Here is a 23,183-nt window from a genome sequence, read left to right as displayed (position 1 = left end):
ATACCTTTACTTCTTCTGTTAAGTGATTGTAACAATTAAATGTGGTCTCTCATCTCTCCTTTCAATCTTTCGATATGTAATCCTAGGTCAACGTTTGCGTCTCGTTTGGCTCGATATTAAAATTAGCGAGAGATGGAGAAACTTTTACATCGGGAAGCGCTTGCTAACTGTGGCTTTTATTGCACAAAGAATTCGATTCCTTCCAGCCTTTAGCATAAAATTTATATTCCATCAGCCGCAAACCTTAAAATACTGTGATGGGTGGGGTGTATTGATCTGTCCCACCCCGTGGGAAAGTAATCCTTGTTTAATTTAGTGTATGCCCAGCTTTGGAGTCACGATTCAATCTTGTTTCTTTAATATCCAAGTTAACACTCTTATGCTTTCTCCTCATGATACTGGTACGTTTTGCATGGCACATGAATAATAAGAGCCGACCGAGCTGAGGTGCATTTGTTTTTTAACGATTCGGTTGCAAAACGTTCCAAGTTGGAAGAGGCTAATTGTTCTCTGATGATCCATTAATATTAGCTGTGTTATAATGGTCCATCATCACATCGTCTTGGCAATAGCATGGATAATTAATTCTATGGATGCCCAATGGCTTTTTTTTGGTGTTCTACATAGCCGCCGTCCATTGACTTTGCAGTGACTAAGAATAAAAGTCAGTTATCGAGCAGTATTGTGGAAAGTCTTCTTGCGGCTCCTATACCCGAAAAAACGTACCTGTCGTCATCGTGTCTTTCATGTAGCAATATACTGCTGTATACAGCAGGAGATCAAAGTACAGCATTGGTGAAATGGCTTTGCATGATCTAAAGGAGGATCCGTGCACGGCATACGCCAGCACATGATGAAAGATCCAAGATTTTCAAATCGTGCGACAATAATAACAGCTTTGTTTGTATGCAAATAGATTTTTTTTTTATCCCCGAGAAATAGAGAGGTGGGTGGCCTCAAATTTTATTGAATATCGAGAGGGGGGAAATCAGTCACGCGTAACGAGGCATTGGCAGACTGCTAGCGTACAAATTAAGAGATAAAGGAGCAAAGAAAGGTTACCAACTGTGGTTGCTTGATCCGTCACCGCAGTGACTGAGTGCAACGTTCGTCTTGACAGCAAAGGATGCAAGTTCTGGGAATGGGGTGGTTGAAGTAAAGGTAGTAATTGGATTTCAGTTTTTTTTCTTTTGTTTTTTGTTTTTTAAATACAAGATGTAATAGCACTATGCGTCGGCGAGACGGAAACGAGTTAAAGCTTTGTTGATATTGCGTTTGACGCTTGCGATAGTGTACGGGGTATCGTGAAAGATGAATTGCCAGTACGCCGACCAAATACCTCCCATAGTGCAGGCTATGAGAGTGGGAGCGTAGTGCGAATGGTGTGTTGGTGGAGGATGGTGGTCAGGCCACGAGAGCGTTTGAAGAAAATGTATAAGGCGATCAGTATGCGGTTCGGTGTAGTAGTGTTGTCCCCAGATAAGGTTCCATACGGAATGGCGGTGGCGACAAAGCACTAGGAAGTGTGCGGGAGTATCAATAGCGTCATTGCATAGTCGGCATGTAGCACTGGTAAGATCCTGCAGACCCAGACGGAACAGACGCTCGGCAGTTGGTAGCGAGTTGTGTATGGTACGATACCATAGGTTGCGGGCTCCATGTTCCATTGGCCAACGCCAAAATTGCTTCCACTGTTTGGCGACGATCTGGGGTACGGTGTGTTGTGGTGGCGCGCAAAGTTGTTTGTATGCTCGGGTTCGCCATCGTGGCAGTTGCTGTTGTACGTATTGGTGCAAAGGTTGAGCGTCAATGAGACCCAAAATGCCTCCCCCTGGTGCTGTAGGTTGTATCGCAACTTTTGCGAATCCGGCAAGAAAGTAGATCCTCCCTTCCCATAAGTCGGTAAAAAATCTGGTTGTTAAGATGCGGTGGTAGATCCCATCTACCGGGGTGCGGCGACGGATATACCCGAGTTGATGGTCGAATACAAATAAATGCGAAACTTGTAGCTTGGAAAAGCCCGGACGACGTATTTTGTCGTGCCCAGGAAGCGGGGCCCAGATACAGTTGAGTGGTAAGTGCAGAAAAGTGGCCGCGGATAGATGAGCAGAAGACCAGTCAAGCTGTAGGCTGTCGATGGCGCGGTACAGCATCGTGTTAATTTTGTCCGGTGATCGCATTGCTGTAGGGCGAATTGCCGGAAAGACCAAAGCGAAGCGGGGGTCAGTGTATGTGTTGCTTAATGTCAGGAGATGATGTGCCAAGCATGCGGTGAGGTAAGAGGCATGGGCAGACAAATTCAGTAGTGGCTCCAGCCAACTGATTTGTAGCGCGTTCTGTTGTAGAAGAGGGTCAAGCAGACCGACCCCTCCAAATGCTCTTGGTTGACAAAGAGTGTCGTATTTGATGCGTGGAAACATACGAGTCATCATGAAGTTACTGCAGATTGATTTGAGTTTGCGGAAGAACGTCGAGGGAGCAGCACTGACAACGCGGAGTACATGCCATAATCTTGACAAAATAAGTGTGTTGAGAATGGTTGCCCGGCCGCGTACCGAGAGTTGTCGATGAGAATGGATATCACAAGCAGTCTGTACGCTCGTCAAAAGTTGGTCAAAGAAAATGTTGTTTTGGCGTGGTGATGTTGCGAGCGGATATCCCAAATAAATCACGGCGTTGGCACAGGTACGATCGTGGCAATCAGGAAAACCGGCGGCTGTCAGTTGGGCATTCCATTGCGGCAACGGATTACCGGACAGAGAGATTGCTTGTGTTTTGTGGGAATTAAGGCGAGCATTAGATGCAGCTTGATATTGGTCGAGATGAACACGCAGACGCGCCAAATCAGCGGGCGAATCCAAAAACACAAAAACATCGTCGGCATAGGCTAGAACCTTGAGTGGCGTTGGTTTGGGAACAAGGGTAAAAGTCGGTTCACACTTGGGCTGAAAACCCACGAAGGACGAGTCGTGCATGATCCTCAGAAGCAGAGGTTCAAGAGCGATGTTGAACAGAACTGGCGAAATCGGGTCGCCTTGACGAAGTCCGCGTCCTTGGTCGATCGGGGAGCAAAGATTCCCGTTAATATTGATGTGGATTTGCGTCGAGAAGAACAAAGTCGAGATGCTCTCTACCACTGACGGCGGAAAACCGAATTGCAGCATAGTTTGCCGTAGGTATGTAGGGTGGATCCGATCATAACCTTTTTCTTGATCCAAAAGCAATCCTATGGTAGAGCTGGCTGTATCGTTGTTTGTTTGTTCTATCGCTAATTTGACTAACATCCCGTTGGTGGCTATGAACCTCCCTGGCATCATGAAACCCGTTTGAAAAGGGTTGATGACAGTGTCTGCAGCTCTAATCAGGCGAGAGTTCAATAGTCTGGTGAAGATTTTGGCATCGGTATTGATTAATGATATCGGTCTCCAGTTTTTCAGCGATGACAAGTCACCCGTTTTTGGCAACAGACACATGGACGTCTGTAACCAGGATGCAGGAAAGCGGCTCTCCTGTAAGGCCTCGTTGTAAACGGCACAGGCCAGCTGTCGGTATCTAGGATGGTGGAGGACCAGGTTCCATATTTCGTAGGGGAGACCATCCATCCCTGGGCTGCTCTTCCGAGGTGAACGTTGCGATCCTTCTTGAAGTTCCTTGATTGAAAAGTCTGACACGAGCCGTTGGCAATGTGTCGGTGATACCCGACAAGACGAGGGAATTGCTTGATGCACATATGTAAGCGCTTGTTTTGAAATTGGTTCTGGGGAATACAGTTGTCGGTAGAAAACGCGTGCAGCCTCTTGCACCTCCGCGGGTTCACGAACGATGGCACTGGTCTGTGGGTGCATCACTGACATAAGCAATTTCTGGCTTTGGCGACTCTCGGCCGTCCGTTTCAGATATCCTGCCGATATCTCTCCTTTTTCCCGCCATCGAATACTTGCTTGCAGCGCCGCCTCCACCACTAGTTCTCTTTGGAGAACATCCAGTTGGCGCTCAATGCGTTCGAGGTGTACGGTGAGGATGCTTGGTGGGGGATTAGATTGAAAAATTTTGTTACGCTTATATTGAAGCGTCTTAATTTGTTGCGTCCGCCAGCATGAATGTTGATAATTATAATCACGGATAAATTGCTCAGGTTGCTCTTTGAGATGATCCCATTGCAGTTGTACCGTGCCGTGAGCCTCCAGCCGTGGTTGCAGGTCGGATAGCCTTACTGCGAGTTTGTGGCGAAACCGTTTTAATCGAGTCAGATTAGGGTTGCCTCGCCAGTAGCCTTTGCCACACGGAGGGGTGCCGAGGTCCCAATGTGCTGTCAACAAGGCGTGATCCGACCATTCGCTGCAGATTTTTTGTGTTGATGCACGAGCTAGGATTGGATGAAGAGTTTGAGTAGCAAGAATGAAATCCAACGTAGAGGAAAAGAAATCGCCTCGCCTGAAGGTTGGCAGTGGTGCCTCCTTGGTAACGTCGGTAATGCAGTCTAGGAGACGGGATTGGATGATTGCACGCCATTGGTCCGGAGCCCGGTTGGCATGTTGATCAAGATGTATGTTATAATTGAAGTCGCCGGTGATAGTGAGGCGTTCTGAATAGAGTGGCTGTTCGGGATCAAAAATTGCTGACTGTAAAAGTTGGTTGAAAAAAGCGTGACGGACTCGATATGAGGAATCTGCCGGTGCGTAAATAACGAGAATGTAAAAGGATGTAAAAGCTGTAGATGGCGATTCGACGTGACCGAAGATGATGCGTGATGTATATTCGCCTACGTCGACATTAATCTGGGTGATGTTGATATCTGGTGAAAAGGACACAAGGCCACAATGTCGAGTCCAAAGGCCCTTATTGGCCAGAAGTTGTTTGTTGAAAGAATCGGCTATGTCGTCTGTTGTTGCGTTGGTCTCTTGTGGAGAAAGTAGATGTGGTTGTTGTAGACGCAGGAAGCGCATAAGCGATGACCGTGCGTCGGGATTGTTTGTTTTGCGTAAACTGTTGCAGTTTAACGCGCATAATTTGAGTATATTGTTTTTGATCGTGATTATGGATGATTGGATGTTTGGCAAATGGGATACGTAAAGTCGTTGGGTCGCGTTATAGGGTGTTCTCAAAAAGGGCGAACGGTCGTTCGCCCCACCCACGAATAGAAATAAATTTAAAATGCCGAGCATTCGGCTTCCATATGAAGGTGGGTCGAAGCTTCCAAATTGAGCGATTCGTAGTCTCAACAAATTGTTGAGACGACGCCTTGGTCCAAACTCGAAAAGGAAAATTGCTGTCTCACATTCATGCAACGGCAAAAAGCATAAAAAACAATTTTTTTTGGTGGTTCTTGTGGATTCTTGTGGATTCTTGTGATGTTTTTGTGATTAAACAGTACTATCTTGATGTGAGCTTAAGTTAAATAACCAGTGGTTGTGTTGAAATGCTCTGGGTACATTTATTATTCATTTGACTGCTGCCATGTTCTCTTTGTACAAAACTACTGAGGAAACGAACAGCCGATCTTGCGTTTGCCGTGAACAAGTTTTGGACGTGAATAGGATTTTGCGTCAACATTACAACAGGGAGCGCTTATTGTATGTGCAAAGAAGAACGTTATCATAGTCCCTTATTTATTTAACTTTCACGATCCAAATAGAATAAAAGCTTTGCTCGAAGCAACGCGTGGCGTTCCGCGCCAAAACTTGGCAGAACACTGCAATGACGTTTTGGACGCTATAAACAAAGAATATGAGAGAGGTGATTATGATTCTGATTTGGATCTTTCGCGTTTTATATGCGACCAAAGGTAAGTAAATAGCGATCCCACGCTGTCATTCGTTGCCACTGTAGTAAATAAGTTTTGTAACTGTATACATAGAGAACCGCCATCAAATACCTGCAGCAATGGATCTGGCTCCACTCATGTATACTCACCCTCCTTCCCATATTTGTATGGCGCAAACTCTCCCGGCGACGATTCCTCAGCGCCAGAAACAATACCTTCGACTGGTACGAACGATATCGAAAAACATAGCATCTCTGCTGAGGAAACAATACGAAAACTCCAGACCACAGATGAACTGTTCGACGAGCTAGGTCTTTGATAATGAAATTTTTAAACTATATAAGAGGCACGAGTCAGATAATACGTTTGTGGTGGGAAGGCGTGAAAGTTGAAAAGGAAAGGGGTGTAGTTAAAGGTAATAATAAAGAGAGTAACACATGTGAATAACGGGAATTGAGCAAACCTTCGTTATGCTTTTGTGGGCGAATGGGTAGATGCAGTAGAAGTGTAGTCAATTGCGGATTTCAGAGTTTTCTAATGTCTCCGAGGTTCACATAGCCAGAGACTAATCCAGGATATACATAATGTAGACCGTTTTCTGAAATGGATGATTTGATCGTACCTGCAAAACTTCGAATGTTTTGGGCTTCTGTGACATACCATTTTGTATTTGATCGTGATGAGCCTGTGGGGTAACCCCATTGAGAAAGCTTCACGTCGCGCTTCAGTTCCACCAAGCAAAGAATGCGGGTTATTCCTGAAACACCACAATCTTCGTTAAAAAAACGCCTACCCTATAACACTCCAAAAGTGATTAGTATCCTTTTAGTGTAATTCCTAACCTCGATATGTGTGTGCGAATGAAAGATGAAGGTCGCCGAAGAAATCACCCCAAATGGTCTCTTGCTCCCTGTTTGCGAAACGGTAGTGTTTGTCCATTGGAAGTTCGAGCCGGATAAAGTGTGCCATCCTACTGCACAAATTTCCAGCACCTAGACTCTCATAGACAGTGCCGTCTACAAAAAGGTTTGGTGCGACAACTATGCTTTCTTCAAGAGCATTTCCAACTTCGTCGAGTCCCATCACATCATCTTCGCCATCAATCATCATCCTATCTCCCTCATTCCGCTCCGCGCCAGCTCGCAGTCTCTTGTAATACTGTTTAAGGTGAGCCTTAAGTCTCAGATGACTATAGTCTGTCAACCTGGCGTCCCTTTTCAGTCGAGGCCCTCTCAATTCTGGCGCATCCTCATCATCGCAGTCATTCACCCCGTTTTCATCGCAACCAACATAAAAGACGTCATTCGCCTTATTGTCGTCGCTAGTGGTCGAGTGCTCAAAATCAAGGACTCTGCCCAAGAGCCTGATAATGGCAGTCTTGACATTTGCATTCTGGGCATTAACTCCTGGAAGCTTCCTTGATTGTATACGTCTTTTGGCTTCACCTGCAAGTTTCCATTAAAAATGAAGTAGACAGTTACATGTAAACATCACTTACCAACGGCTCTTTCCATGGGACGTGCACTAATCGATCTGAGAGGTCCGAGCATGCGAATGATATCTGGCGCATGTCGCAGAAGGTGGTGGCAGATGGTGTACATGTTATTGGGCATATGGGGACCAGAGAGGAACATATGCCAAGAATTGATGCGGCTAAAAAGAAATGTTGGTTAAGTTAAGTAGTTAATCAAATGACTGTAACTTACTTATCCATGTCAATAAGCTGCTCGTCGGTTATATCCCAAGAAAGAGCCAAGGCACACGCAATAACCAGATTATTAAGTTGCTCGATGTGCTGGCATCCAGCAGCGTTCAACTGCTCAAACACTATCGATGGCAGAGCGAGTGACAGGAAATCAATCCAGTCAACCGCACGTGCACTTGCAGGACGGGTAAAGATATCTTATAGGAGTATATATATCGATATGTTATGCAAAAGAGAAACACGCACACATTCGTATGTCTGTTACCTGATAATGCACCATCTAATCCTATAGGAAGACTCGACACAGATTCCGACATAGCTATACCCATCTGTCTGATAGCGGCATCACTGAGGGCAAATGGTAATTGTGCATTGGCATAGGTTTCCGTGATCCATCTGTACACTTGGTGTGCGATGTTCTGGCCAATTAAATGCATCTCATCAAGTCCAAAAAATGATGCACCCATGGAATGTCGGTAAGGCTGCTAATGGTGTCCCATACAAACCGCGTCGCTATGATAGTATATTTTTTTTGTTAAGTAACGCATGTATTCCTCTATATCATAGTCATTATGTTCAGATATTTACCGTATCTCCGTTAAGATACTCGCGGTTGCTTCTGCTTTGGTCCAGCTGAGCTCCACCAACGAAATATCTTGCTCGGCCATTGCCACTGGGACTGACGCAACTTGTAGCAAGGATAACACATACTCTGCAGCCGTAGTACGAAGTGTGTCCTGAGTGACATGCAAGATCCGTGACAGCAGGTATGTCTCCAGATGCAAGCATGAGATGCGCTTTTACTGGTATCGGCGCAGGAATGCCAGGACAACGCACTCGCATTCCAATTGTTCCCAAAACCTGAAGATCATCCATCAAAGGCTTTAAAAAGCTATGAATGTCTTTGGGCTTGTATGGTCCAGGGATAATGGCGACTTGGAGCATATTCTTCAGTTTGTATCTATATAGTATCCGGTTTATATCAGTGCCAAATCAAACCTTTATACGTTGCTAGAATACCTTTCGGATTGAGGAAGCGTGAAGACTACAAGGTGGACAATCGTCATTGATATTGTATTATTACGGCCTCGACGGAATGGCACGAAACCGTCCACAAACAAGCCAAGCGTAATGTCATACTCTCCATCGAAAAAATGGCGGCAGATTTCGAAGGCACGCCCATCAACAATATCAGGCGTGACGCCTTCTTCTCCTACACTCTTGTTGCCAAATCTTAAAGTATCGCGACTCGTAGCGGTGGCAAACAAACTTGCAAGAAGGTGTGAGATAGGGATATATCTCATGACCTGTGCAGGCTTCCCGTTTTCCAAATAACGAGGCTTCTCGCACTTTGGGCACTTGTCTTGACTGCCAGTGATAAGAACACATCCGTCCGCGCACATATCCAGATTCCTCGGCTTGATAGGGCAAATATATCCAGCCCTTTTGCTGGCCAAGTATGGGCTACACAAGTCTTTAAAGCTGCGATTTTCCACTACGAAAAATGTTTAACATGTATATACATTGATCACTACTCATTTACTTACTGAAGCTGTCGATAGAGTGCTTCGCAAAGCGATTGCAAAAGCTAATCAGATTGTCATGACAATCCCTCGGAAGATTGTAGTTAAGCTAATCAGATTGTCATGACAATCCCTCGGAAGATTGTAGTTAAGAACAATCGCCAATAGTTCGAGATCCCATCTGTTATCTTCGGCTTGCTGCTCGATATTTGAAACATCGATTTCTTCGACATCCCCTTCATTAATGCGAGTTGGCGCGTCCTCAAGTGGAAGCATAGCTTCGACGTCGCTACCTTCGTCGTTATTTTCGCCACAGCTTTCGTTGTCACTGGTCTCGTGGTCTACGCTGTCACTTTCGCGATCAGCCGCAATGATCTCCGGAGGGACCTCGAGATTAGCGTTTCCCATCAAGGTACCGGGATCGGCATTCGTTAGGTCGGGTGCTAACACCAACGCAGTAACTGGTGGAGGCGAACTGCTGCTGCTACGGCACTGTTCCCGCTTGTGTTCTTTGACGTGGTTTTTGTACTTTATTGCAGACCTAAAGGTCTCATCGCAGTTATCGCAACAATATATGGGCATGGTGGATAGTGGACGATGAGTATGAAATGATAGGCAAGTCTCAATTGAACGATATGTTATAGCCACTTGGTTAATTAAGGTGACAAATACTTTTAAATTACCGCTTCTTTCTTAAAAAAATGAACACTAACCAAACACCTTCCAACGCTAACCTCAATTTCCTCCAAGTCATCATTCGTATGGAGCATCGTCTTATCAATGTAGAGACGAATCAAGCAATCATTCTGGAGAAGCTCGACCAACTGCTAACGGCGCAATCCCTAGTCGAGGTGCCAGTTGTCGATGAAGCAGAACTTGCTGAGACGGTTGCCCTCATTCCCCACCCAGTGGCTCTAAATACCAAGGGGAAGATGGTGAAGAAAGCTAACAAGGATGATGTCGAGCGCCTTCTCCTTCAAGGCTACCACCAGTTTGAAGGTGGTGCTTTGATCAAAGCCAAGACGGACATCAAGCACATCCGGGAGCGTGTTGTGGTCGTTCTGGAGAAGAGATTGCGGGATCGTGCTGACAACAGCGCGACCTGCTACTTTGCTAAGCTGCAAAGCAAGGATAGCAACTGGGCTATCAGCCTTTTCACGAACCTGGCAAAGAAGCAGGGAATTGATTTTGCTGTCTGCCAGGACCAGTGGGCAGCTCGCCACATCGTCCAAGAATGCTGGAATAACTACGGCAGATCCAGCAAGTTGAGGTATGATAACTACTACACTAGAGCAACCACAATTGAATATATATTAACTTTCAGGTAGACAACAAGAACCGGCTTCTGCTTCTCTTCCTGCTTCTCTTCCTGCTGCTCTTCCTGTCTCTTCTGCTTCTCTTCCTGTTTCCGCTTCTGCTCTTCCTGTCTCTTCTGCCTCTCTTCCTGTTTTCCGCTTCTGCTCTTCCTGACTCTTCTGCTTCTCTTCCTGCTTCCGCTTCTGCTCTTCCTGCTTCTCCTCCTGTCTCTTCTGCTCTTCCTGTCTCTTCTGCCTCTCTTCCTGTTTCCGCTTCTGCTCTTCTTGTCTCTTCTGCTTCTCTTTCTGCTTCTCTTCCTGTCTCCGCTTCTGCTTTTCTTCCCTCCACATCATCTTCCGCAAGTGTTCCAAGATACCGAAGAAGGGTTGCTGTGCTTGCTGAGAGGGAAATGTAGACAGAGTCTACAAAAATTGCAGCTAAACGCTGTGAATGTGCTTACGGACCGAATACTGGATGCCATACCCGATTGGAGCGACCGAATGACGTGTTTGAGCCTTGTTTTGCGCGTCTCAGGTCGACGACAACGGCAACTACAACAACGACGACAAGGGATAAATCATGGTGGTGGTGTTGGTCTGTTGACCGATCTTGGTCTGCGCCGTTTCGCTTCTTCTTTGTCAGAAAACAAAATGGATTACCTCGGTCTGTTTATGGAATTCCGAGTGGCAACTCCGGATACGATTATGTTTATCCTCGACAAGCTCGGACCCAACTTTGCCTCAAATGTTATTTATAGTGATATAGTAGGATGTAAGCGATACTTGAAGATATCAAGCGATGGAATATGGAGTGTACATGACCGAAACGGTCTAATAAAGCGTCTGCGATAATCCACAAACGGCCTTAGCGTCAGGTTAGCTGCAGGAAAGAGAAGGTGGTTTTATATATTATATATTTAATCAAAGTGCTATCGAACTACATTGTAACATCCCCGATTTATTTTCTGCACCAACCATTTTTTATATCCTTCGCACATAAAAAAAACATCGATGACGTTATTTTGTATTATACGTACTTATGAGTTGGTGACGAAACCGTGAGCTATAAATATGGCATTTCAAAGAAACACGCGGGTCAATGTCAAACAATTCTCCCAACATCCAATCGATGGCAACAACTATAAGCTATGACCCTAACGAAATGTCAACAGCAAGCGATGCGAGCCCTGGAGCAAGCGCTGTTGTAGAACAGCACCATCGCCCTCTCGCCAATTCACCTAGTCCGTCACAAAGCTCAACCTCATCGTCAGTGATAAGCTGGGATGACACGTTCGATCTCGAAGTTGTTCTCGATGATACATAAAAAATTACGAATAAAATACAGTTTTACCTTTTTTAATACAATTTGAAAAGTACGAATAGCATTTAGTTGGATTAGTAGCTCCATGTATACAGTAGCAGGTACATCCAGCTGGCTTAGAGCTTTCTTTCTAAAGGGCAAATGACACAAAGTCAAATAGAATTTCGGAATACATGAGCGATAGAAGGATGTAGCGTCACACTGTATAAAATAAAAGAGCTACTGTACGTGCAAACAAATAAATCATGTTCATGCAGTGTGGCACGTAAAAATAAGCTTATATGAGGCAAGGTTGGCTGTAACATTTAGGGGCTTACATAGCCTTTTGGGTGGCCAAAACGTAAATCCATGAGACGGTCTTGGAATATGATTTTTGAGAGTGATAGCTGCAATGGGTGGGTAGTCATGGTTGGAATCGCTTCGAACGTCCTTGCCGATTTCTGTTTTCCTTAAATGGATAGTTTTAACGTTAAGTGTGATAAACCGTTGGCCTGTGCGTATACAGCACGCATGCCGAAGTTTTAAGATAGTCCAAGTCAGGGGAGGTCGAATATTATAATAAACTGTTAGCTTCCGAAATATAGATTAACAAGCCCATAACCGCCTACGTCATGATGATGGTGTAAATTCACCGTACTTGAAACAAGCGGTACTGCACAATTGTATTATGGACGAGGTCTCATAACATGTAATTAACTACAGGAGTAATTCGGCTGAGCACAAGATATATACGTAAGTATCACTGTTCGTTTCTATGCCATATTTATCATCAAGGTTAAAGATATCATTTCTACACATATATAACAACACATTACGTCTTGTTTCATCAATTTATCAGTATTACTGTGGCGTATGGTCAGGATTCCATCCACCCGAAGACGGTGGGTAAGATGGCAGTTGTTGATGTTGCTGGTGCTGTTGTTGGCTCTGCAAGATCTACGCCAACTGGCTTAATGCAGCAGCAGGATCTGTGATGGCTGCCTGTTGTTGTGGTTATTGCTGAGGGTCAACACCAGCGGTAGATGAAAGTGGACCTGGTGGTGGTGGTGGTTGTTATGACATGGTCGCAGGCGGGATAGGCTGCACTTGCTGCGTTGGAGGTGGTACTGGCTGTTGATAGTGCTGTTGTTGCTGTTGTGCTGCCATTTGAGTCTAGAAAAATTACACACACATACGTGAATATATGACGTAGAAAAACACTGAATGAGCGTGGTTTTTCTTCCTTTTAAGGCTAAATGTACGCCTGCCAACGAGAAGTGTATATATTTGATCCAAGAAGGCAATCACGGCTACTCTGAGCATTATCAAGAGACGTAAGAATTCCCAGAATAGCAACTGATTTTCTTTCCGCACGTTTCTCGATGGGTTGTTCTGATATGTCACATTAAAATATGGCGTGCTGTAGACTGGACCCTGAGAACTAAAAGCAAGGCGACCACAAGGAGTAAGTATATATAGCTGGGAGTGGCTATTCGTTGCAGCATGGTGACTAAAGATCAAACAGAGGTTTCAACTTTGGTAAGGCCCACGCTCCAACTCAGTTTTTTTGGAATTTCAAGTCAGCCACCAGAGACACTATACTACGCACTAAGTGGCTGTGTAGTATAACAACAGCCTGGTTTACAGCACGATACTACAGGCTTATCTTCGCTCCAATCAGTGAGAAATTCTACTGTATATTGATGTGGATTGACTTTAAATATCACAAGCTATTGGCTAAAGCTTATTATTGTCAGCAAGATGATGAATGGACTATCATGAGAGAAATACCGGTTGAATTTATCAGCATGGACACTGCAAGAGAATGATGCTAACCGTCCAGGGATGGAAGGTTCCATGAAAAAAAACCACTTTTCTACATAATGCAGGTAGAGAAGCTGAGATAATATAACAGAAAAGGCTACAGTACATAGCGTGTCATTTTATATAGTGTGCGTGCGGACATAGCAGTAGTAATTTCACAGTTATTTTTCAATCAGAGCTTGATTAGCATTGTTTTCTGAAAAAACGGATTTTGGTTTGGTTACATGATTAACCGTTCGGAGAAAGTAATTTCCGAAATCCGTTTCCGTGATTTTTTTGAAACGGCTAGGTAGGCGGAGTTTGTCACATGAGTGACTGAACTTCGTCCTAGGAACAATGATTCCGCAAACCGCAAATTATGCGTGTACGGCTAATGAGTTTTCCGCTTACACAAAAAGTGGCTGAGTGTGCCTGAATTTCCTGTTATCAGCGCAAATAAGCATGTCTCCCAATATACGTCAAAAGCGTAAACGAACAACAAAAGCCTATCAATTCTCGGATAAAGGGAAGAAGCTTATCAGATTGACAAGCACGGTCAATAAGTCGACTGCAAGTGATATAACCACGCCATTCGAAATTCGAGCATCATCACTGCCAGCCAATTCTTCTCAACTGATGATGAGGCGGACGAAGTTGACGATCAGCCAAGACGTCAGACTGCAGCTGCCAAGCGTGCAGTACGCTGGTCTAACCTTTTCCCTGCGTTGCTAAAAGTCTATAAAGAAGGGTATAAGCAAGCACCGGTCTCATAGGCACTCGAGCCTGCCACCCATAAGATTTGCGGTTGCGCTGCTGATAAAAAAGCCCACAAGGCTGTCGCCTGTATCTTTTAAGTGCGGTAAGTATTGGTTTTGGGATACTTTATAAGTAAATAATACCCTTGTTTTTTCTAGGTATTCGACAGTTTGACATCGAATACTGCAAGTCGTGCCCTGACTACGGTTTGCCTTTGGTGCTAATGCGCAGTCATAAGGTTCCTCTGACGCCAAAAGCCCCCGGCCATGCAGTGCATATCAAGTTGATGCAGACAATCCACAATTTGCATTACATTTGCCGCGTCTCTGTGCACAATATTGCAAAATGGCTACAAGCAGATTTTGAGCAAGAGGTATTACTTTTTCTGGGCAATCTTTCATCTAGCGACCTTTTAAATGTACTTTTTGTTTTTTTAGGTTCCTGCTTCTCTCAAGTCTCGCTTGAACGATGCGCTGCCTATCTTTGGCAGAATACTTCTAAGCTTGAAAAAGCAGTTGAGGAAAGAGTTCGGTGTAGAGAACAATGTCTGCCCAGGTTGCAGATACGTGGTACTGTAGTGATTCAATTTTTTTGATTTAAAATTAAGATATACAAAAGTATGCCTACATATTTATATGGTTGTCATGGTTAATATATGGTAGGAGCACGAAAAGACTATAGCACTAGACGGAAGCTTCCAACTACGGCGCTTTCGTCACGTAAAGGATGTCCAGGGTGTAAATTTTAAAGATGAAGAAGAAGTGAACATGCTCTGGGTTAACGATGAAAAGCTCTTTCCTTATAATGAATCGGTAAGATAATATTCTGAGAGTCATGTAACAGTATCTAATACAGTTATATTGATTACATGTATAAGGCTAAAGATGGCTGTGCCTCTTTTGGCGCGCTTGAAAAGCAAGGCGGATCGACCAAGGGTCTTGATCAAACCGGTGCTTTTGCGTGTACCTGTGGTCGCCACGGCTTTCCACTTGCTATAGTCGATATGCGTAGCAAAGGCGAACGGTATTTAGCTTGCTGTTCCTCATTTTTGTCATCATGTATAAAGTACTCACTCTATGTACGTTTAGTTATACCTATGTTCTTAGTGTCTTGAAAAAAGTGACATACAACGAACTGTACGGAAACAACATTCGTATTATGTACGATGTTGGTTGTAAGCTACGAACTGCTTTAAAGGTACTACTTATAACTTACCTCATGTGCACGGTGTCCACATCCTAACATAATTTTCTAGAAAACACCAGAGTTGAAGGACATCGAAGATGTTCCCATTGCGGTCGGTATCTTTCATATTACCGGACACAATGTTGCTTGCCAAATCCAATTTCACCCTCGTTTGGTAAAAGGCTTTGGCATGATCGATGGCGAGTGGCTAGAGCGAATGTGGTCATACCTCAACGGTTTTGTATCCATCACACGTACTATGTCGTCTCTCAACAGGCGACTCGCCTTTACTATTGCGCTCGAGTTTTTCGCAAAAGAAAAAATTGACAACATTGGTACATAAAATCATTATATATGGATGCTAAAGCCTTAAAAGAGGATGGCACTATATATTAACGCAAATATTTTAGGTTTTACAATCCAACGGAAACATGCGCGCGCCCTTCGATTGCTAAACGACGCCGAAAAAGCTCTTCGTGATGCCAACTATTTGGATAAGCTAGAAGTTTTTTTTACAAAAATGGAACGAACGCATAGCACTTGCAACATCTGATCCCACCACAGAAAGTGGACGAACCAAAAAAAAAGTTAGCAATGCATATGAAATTCTTCGTGTAGCCGTTTCAATCTATGACATCATTGATCGAGCATTCAAGAAGCAAGGCAACGGGTAAGGATACATATTTCCTGTTCTTTTCTTTTCTTCCTTTCCTTAACTATATGCCTAGTTACTCACTAAATAGATAATACATCTCTACAAAGGTCACAACCGTACTCAAATCTTTCAGGCCAAAAAGATTCAGCCCGTCCAAAAATGCTCGGATAGTTATAATAACGTCGCTAGAAAACATTCAGTGATAGGTAAAAGACATGCTCTACATATTTTTCTACCGTTTTTTTCTCACAAACCGCAATAAATGTTTTTCAGGCTTGAGCCCATTTGAGTACAGTGTTTCTAGTATATTGGCGAAAAACAGCCAGTTCAGAAAGCATGCCAATCTTCTTAATACCATAGGTGATGGGCTACCTTACGATGCTTTACATGGCTATCTGAGAGCTAAAGAAGAGTCGCATATGTTGAAGGTCTGCACAGTATTATATTAGGGGTTTACCGCGCTGTGGACAAGTTGGACATGGACTGGGAGGCACTTCGGATCACCAAAGCAACGGCACTACAATTACCTCTGAAAAGTGTTATTGCGACTATCCCCTCAGTGCCCCAACCACGTCGACCTGGATACAACAAACTGCAAGTCCGAGATTTGTTTTATTACGACGCCACACACCAACATTTACTACTACGACAAAGAAATGATCCAGCAACAAGGCCGATCTTGCTTACACGATTTACGCATGACCTTGCTGCCTTTCGCTTCATACTGAAACCATTTTTCGCTCGTTTATGCCTCCCACCACACCATACTGGTGGTGGCCATCCCACAACACCTGGTGATACCGACTTCACACCATTCAGCCGTCAGCTACTCAATCAGCCTGGAATCACCGACAACAACACCAAACACTATCGTACTGCCATCATCGCCCGACTCCACCCGACGCCACCCTACTCTACAGTAAACTGGCATCTCTTTTGGAAAACGCCTATGGATCATACCACCAGAAACATTTTTTACCGGATTTTCCATGGCACACTGCCCACCGCAAGTCTACTTTACCAACGCACTACCAATTTTTTGCCGAATCGCACCTGCTCTATTTGTCGCCAAGATGAAGACACCCGTGACCATTTTTTGGTGCAATGCCCCCTCAAACGGGCGGTCTGGATAAATGTTTGGCAACACTTCATGCATAGCGATCCGAATCTCGAGTCTACCTTGATCTTTATCACAACATGCAAGAAACCGTATCATCATTTCACTGCCAAGCAATTACTATGCTTTCTCTCATACATTACACTACATATTTGGCGCGCCCATTGGAACCATATCTTTAACAATATCCCTTTTTCTTCTTCACATGTATCCGCAGATGCCATACATGCGATACAAACTTATATGGACCTTTAAAAAAAAAAAAATTACCACCAAACCCCTTTCTTATATATACCTACTTCTGTATCTGTATCTTTTCGCTCATCAGTGTTTTGCGGCCGCAGGCACATTACTTCTTTTGAACATGTGACTTGTATTTTAATAAAATCCCAGAGGCTATCCACCTCTCATACAAAAAAAAAAAAGTATTATATTAGGTTCTTTTTGGATTCGCTCTCATTACAGATATAAACACATATTATAGGACGAAGCAATTTCGGTGCTGAGATATGGAAACGACGTCGTTAACAACCTCACAGCTGCTGCCAAGGATCCCGAGGTTGGGGTTAATATTGCGGACGAAGACCTTGGGACAATCGTTATTTGCAAGCAGAAGCTCGTGGGGGCTAAGCGTTGGTACGAAGAGCAGAAAACTCGACTTACTAAAATTGCAGCAGGGCTACGATCTGTATCAACCACCATTAGCAATCAGGAAGAAGATGACGAACAAACTGATGAAGTTGACGACGAAGAACCGGCAGCCCAGTTCAATTCGAAAACTGGATTGAAAACATTAATTAATTGAAAAGAACAAAACTTCATACAAATACTTGATCCCTTACATCCATAGATACAATATTCAAATATATTTATCGCTATTACTCATACTTGCGTTTCGGATAGTTGGATAGTGCACAGACAGAGTGTAAATCAGCTTAAAAGTGGTAGCAGCTCGTTATTCAAAAGCGTGCATTTTTCTTCATCACGGGAAGACAACCATAGTAACAAAACTGAAACATTGGTAGAAAACAGAACTCTCAAAAGATCGAATCTGTGAACCTTTGTTTTCGACATCGACATAAAACTTACTGTAACTATCTTGAGCAAATTTGATAGTAAAATTCCATAACAGTGTATAAGACAGATAGCCTACTAGCTATAGGCATTGGGTCAAAACATATAGTCCAAAAAGGTTCTTTATACTTCATGTCGCTGCCTAGTATGGTCAAATCTTTTGCCAAAAAAGTAAGTATTGTGTTACCTTTATCCACCATTAACACCTACTGCGCATCGCACTACCACCTCCAGCACCTCAGCATAAAAATATCTTCGATTCCCATGAGCTTTAAATATGTTGTAAAGAAGTGCTCAAGGAGTCGATTGATATTTAGTTGATGGGCTGTACGATTTGTTTACGTGGATGAAACAATATTAAAAGACGAGAGGTGGATATGGAAAACGGTGTGATTTTTGCAGTAAAGCAAAGGGGTTAGTTAGCCTGTCCTTTTGATCAAAAACGGTCTGTTTCGACAAAAACATTTCTGACAGATTTTCATGTTTCATCCAAGCATATAGAAGACGATGAGACGAATACGATGATACCAATTACATTACCATATTCAGCTGTTATCGTCTCCAAAAAGACACTTTTGTCGATGGTTTTTTTAACAGAGTTGCTCGAGCGACCAAATTTTTCCTTGCGTAGACCAAATTTTTACATATAGGAGTTTAAACATCCGTTACACATGTCTCCTCTACTATCTTCACTCCTTCGGGAGACCAAACTTCTCCCCACACCAATTTCAGATTTTCCTTACAATCTGTAATTCCTTGCGTAGACCAAAAAAAAGTGGAAGTGTAATTCTTTGTGTAGACCAAATAATCATGTTGCCTTGTAGTGACGTTCAGTAAGTGAGATATAATATCCAGTGGTAGCCATTTACCATGCAGGTTTGACATTTTCTTTTATTGAACATTGTTCTTTTTCTTTTTTTAACAGAAGAATATAGAGAAAGAGAAAAAAAGTGAAAGTGTATAGGGATATGTTGGAGAAGATAATGTATGGTTCTGCTATTTATTCATCAGAGTATATGATGCTCTTGGTCGCCCTAATCTTCACTGTCTGAGTCATCGTCATCTGGATATTTGAAACAGCCGTAGTCGACGCTACGCTCCATGCGGAAAAGCGCCATGTTGCTGAGGGGACTGTATTCTTCTGCTAGCCTAATCGTGCAATCACAATCTTCTTCTGTCTCACCGGCCGTCTCAAAATCTTCCCTAATAAGGCGCATACCGACCTCTGGAACAAGAACAGAGGCTATATATTCCGGGGTATCCATCGGTTTGATGTGCTCATTCGCAGCATCGATCTCGTGTACCAGCATGTCTTGGAGTGTTTTTGCGATTATTTTTTTGCCTTTAAACCCATAGTATCCAGGCTATAAAATATAAAGATAATTGTTATTATATCATAGGTTCTACTATGTATACATTTCAATTTTGCAAAACTTACCATATGGTCTTTGAAAATGCTCATCTTTAACATTGGATTTTTCGCAGCTCTGATGCTCGGTGCATTTTTGTAGTATTCTATGATCTTCTTCTTGAAATAGCTTTGAAACGGCTTATCCATTATCAAATCCTTGAGCTCGTTTATCCATTTTGCGATCCGTTCCGGCAAGGCCTCGAATTCGACCAAAGGGAATTTGTTCGCTAGGCGCATTGGCTCGTAGACCATAATGTCGAGATGCGGTCTACACCAAGCAACATCATTCTGTCGATGAGGTTTCTTTACTTTCGAATGCGGAAAGACGCTGAAATAATTGGGCGACAAGGATGCTTGTAATGGTGTAGGCAAAGGAGTTGAGCACCTCCAGCAGGCGATCACTAAAAACTATTAGAAAAATCAGCTACACGTCGTTGAGCTTATAACAGCAAAAAGCTTATATACTTGCCTGGTTCCACTTGGTCGAATACCTCCTGCATATGATGCTCTTCATCAAGCGTGTATGAAGGCGTCGGTGCTTTTTAGCTGGTCGGCTTTCTTGTACAGTATCGATATCGTATGCTTTCTGTTTTCTGTTAATATGCTTTCAATAGAATCAGGATCGGATGCAATTATCTGCACTTAATTGCCGGCCAAGTTGTCCATGCGTGCGAGGAATCGTTTGTTTCGGTGTTCGATTATAGCCACGGTATAGAAATGTGCTCCTCCTGATGACGTTGAATAAATCCTTGCATGCAATACATATTCTTCCGATATTCCACCTTCGTCGTCTGTGAGCATAAGCCGGTAGGGAAACATAGTAGGCCGACCATGTCGTTCTCTTTCGTCGTCTGCAAAGATAAGGAATGTCGGAAATTCTGTTGGCACATTATATTCCATTGCAGAGCAACTACAGCCTGGTTCGGGACAGCCTTGTAGAGCGAGCCTTTCGTCCTCGATGTGAATGTTGTAGAGTAGCTTCCCAAACTCGACAGGGTCTTCTGCGCTTGAGACCAAGTCCTCAATGTAAACTGCCGGCCTGAGGTAGTGTGAATCGGCAGGATAAAATACACCGTGCTCTTCACAATAAATGACTCGTAGGCATTTGATGAAGAACTGGTCTTGTATAAACGTCGAAGCTCTTTCCAAAATGAACTGCAAAAGGAATTCAATTGCAGAGTGCCAGCCCTTGTCCATGTATACTATGTCACTCCAAGCGAAATCCCGGATCCACATGCTCGCATAATCACGCCCTTTTTCGGTGTTCTCGGAATGATGCATGTATGTATAGTGCAGCGCATTATCGACCGGGTTAGAATTAGTAGGTAGGAGCTGGTTGCGCATATCGATGAAGGGGAAAGCAGAATGCCACAGCATCTCCATTGGAGCGTCAATGAAGCACGAGTTATTCTGATTTCGCCTCAAGTGCAAACTGTACGGTTTGTCTTTTTCGGCAGCTGTATAAGATAAAAGAATAATTGCATTTCATGCGTATCATAAGTAAGACAGAAAAATTATCTTTCATAATATATATATCACAGTATTACCTTGTCGACTTTCTCTTTGTTGCTGACTCTGTGTAGCAGAATTTTCCAATTGTTGACGCCTTTTTGGAATGATGAGAGATGGGACATCATCGTTAGGATCGGTTCTCACTCTACATTACATACTCGTCGCTTAGTACATTTGTGATCCCAAAATTTGACAATCTAATGGTATGTATGAATAGTACCTTTTACTTTGCGTATCACCACTTTCGTCGGATGAATCATTTGATGGGATTCCACTCTTGTCCTTGTCTGCAACCAAGTTTATGATCTGGAGGCGCGATCTTCGTGTCCTTTTTCGTCGTTCTGTTGCTCGTCCTTTGGTCTTCACTTTCTTTGGCAGCACCACATAATTTATATCAGCAATGTCATCAATGGCTGCTTGGATTGCACCTTCAATATTATTCAAGAATTTGGATAATTTTTGCGGGTCACTTTGCATTGCCAGCATTTGATGGTGTGCTGCAAATAAAACTTGTTTCGAGCGTTCATTTGTGCTTTGAGCAAGACCTGTTACATCAGTTTCTATAAAAACCAGTATCCATGAGTATAAATTTCATAATGAAACCTGTACACAGTATGAGTAATATATGCTTATTAGTGCTCACCTCCATTGTCTTTCAGATGCCAGAACGAATCAATTGATTCCAGTGGGATAGGATCTTGCGGGAGCGTGTGACGACAAGGAAGGTTGTAGTTTCTCAATGGTATGCATGGGCAGTTGTCGCGCTGTTCTCCTCGTGAAGCACGTTCGTTACGAAGTAAAAGTAATGCAAAGTGCGAGATTTTCCTAATAACATTCTGGAAATAGTATGCATCGTCTTGTTGTAACACTACTACAGGTACACTTTGCGTTTCGTTTGACAGGTAAATGTCTCGACTCTTTTGCTATATGAATAAATAAGATCAAATTAGTATCAAACTGATGTACTATATACTTTCGATTAATTAACAGAAATATGTCTTACTGATTGAATACACCACTCATGGATACTCTTAAACAAGAGTCTTGACGACTTTGGCTTGTCCAAATGCCGTTTTAGCATATAATGAGCGCTTTCGACTCTCTGTGTAGACCTGCAGCCGAAATGCTTTTTTGCTTCACACCAAGGACCTGCCCAGTCTTCTTTGCTCTCGAGCATTCTAGTTTTTATCCCGATCTTGATGTTTGTTATTAGTATTCGTTTGCATCTTGAACTAAACATAGCTCATTTACATAAAAGATATTGAACTTACTCATTGAGATATTCGATAAGTTCATCCTCAATTGTTGACAACTTTGCCAACTCCTGGTAATCGGTCACTCCTGTTTCAAAATCCTTTTCGGTTCGAGCGTATAACAAGGTTACAACGGCTTTATTGAATTTTTGTTCTTCGGATTTTCGGCCACGTAACGCAGGAGGGAACTTCTTCTTGCAACGCTTCATGAAACTCTTTTCAACGTGCCATGCGCAAAGAATTGACGTAACTTGCGGGAAGATTTCAGACAGAGCGTTTCTCAATGCATTGTCGCCGTCAGTTATAAACAATGCTGGAGCTCTGGAGCTCGATGCAGGCCACACGATGTCATGCATTTTCTTGGCGACCCAGGTGTACATATCCTCGTTCTCGTTGGAGATAATGGCAGACGCGATAATGAACGTACGAAGGCTGTTGGTTCCAAGGTTGCCTACGCCCACTATGTTCACAAGTGGCATGTTGTGAAAATTCGTTTTGTAGGTAGAATCGATTTGGATTACATGAGGGAACCTTTAATTGATCGCCATTAGAATTTGTAAACCGTTTTCGGTTCGAAAGTTGTAATGCTCAAAGAGTTTTCTAGTTCCTTTACCTTCGTGCCATAGTTATGTTGTTGGGATGAACCACAAAAAGAGCCTTGAGGACTTTGTTGGAATTGATCTCATAAATGTGAGACGTAACCGTGACCTTGTAAATAGTCAACAAGCGGTGAAAACTTGCTGTCAATAGCCGAGACATTACAGTATCTTTGCCGGAAGTTGGAAACGTCCTTAGGAGTAATAAGGATACCCGTTATGTCTTGCCCGAAC

The 23,183-nt window shown here is 43.4% G+C and overlaps 4 protein-coding genes across 4 annotated transcripts; 2 read left to right on the top strand and 2 right to left on the bottom strand.

Moving 5' to 3' along the window:
• Positions 1–1,250: 1,250 nt before the first annotated feature.
• On the bottom strand, positions 1,251–1,757 carry BDB00DRAFT_745906 (uncharacterized protein; the record flags this gene model as incomplete). Its single annotated transcript, XM_053118541.1, has 1 exon — positions 1,251–1,757. A coding segment is annotated over one exon (507 nt), but the record flags the coding sequence as incomplete, so codon positions are not given.
• Positions 1,758–12,848: 11,091 nt separating this feature from the next.
• BDB00DRAFT_168455 (uncharacterized protein) lies at positions 12,849–13,456 on the bottom strand. The gene is made up of 3 exons (XM_053116309.1): positions 13,379–13,456; positions 13,197–13,280; positions 12,849–13,097 (listed from the first exon to the last, which is right to left on the bottom strand). The coding sequence occupies exons 1-3, from the start codon at positions 13,395–13,397 to the stop codon at positions 12,988–12,990; spliced, it is 213 nt and encodes a 70-aa protein (XP_052973205.1). The 5' UTR covers positions 13,398–13,456; the 3' UTR covers positions 12,849–12,987.
• A 396-nt stretch (positions 13,457–13,852) lies between these two features.
• BDB00DRAFT_793062 (uncharacterized protein) lies at positions 13,853–14,724 on the top strand (the record flags this gene model as incomplete). Its single annotated transcript, XM_053121180.1, has 3 exons — positions 13,853–13,877; positions 14,305–14,519; positions 14,584–14,724. 3 exons carry the CDS (start codon positions 13,853–13,855, stop codon positions 14,722–14,724), a joined length of 381 nt encoding a protein of 126 aa, XP_052973204.1.
• A 478-nt stretch (positions 14,725–15,202) lies between these two features.
• On the top strand, positions 15,203–15,674 carry BDB00DRAFT_775378 (uncharacterized protein; the record flags this gene model as incomplete). Its single annotated transcript, XM_053120218.1, has 2 exons — positions 15,203–15,343; positions 15,402–15,674. The coding sequence occupies 2 exons, from the start codon at positions 15,203–15,205 to the stop codon at positions 15,672–15,674; spliced, it is 414 nt and encodes a 137-aa protein (XP_052973203.1).
• Positions 15,675–23,183: the final 7,509 nt, after the last annotated feature.

Source organism: Zychaea mexicana, assembly GCF_025766255.1.
Source record: "Zychaea mexicana strain RSA 1403 chromosome Unknown BDB00scaffold_160, whole genome shotgun sequence".
Lineage (NCBI taxonomy): Eukaryota > Fungi > Mucoromycota > Mucoromycetes > Mucorales > Lichtheimiaceae > Zychaea > Zychaea mexicana.
This window is presented reverse-complemented; position numbering and strand designations above follow the sequence as displayed.

What these genes read in the sequence shown, in the direction of transcription:
- BDB00DRAFT_168455 (XM_053116309.1), bottom strand. An exon ending in TTATACTACACAGCCACTTA is followed by an intron (nt 13,098 to 13,196) that starts GTGCGTAGTATA and finishes TTTGATCTTTAG; the next exon opens with TCACCATGCTGCAACGAATA.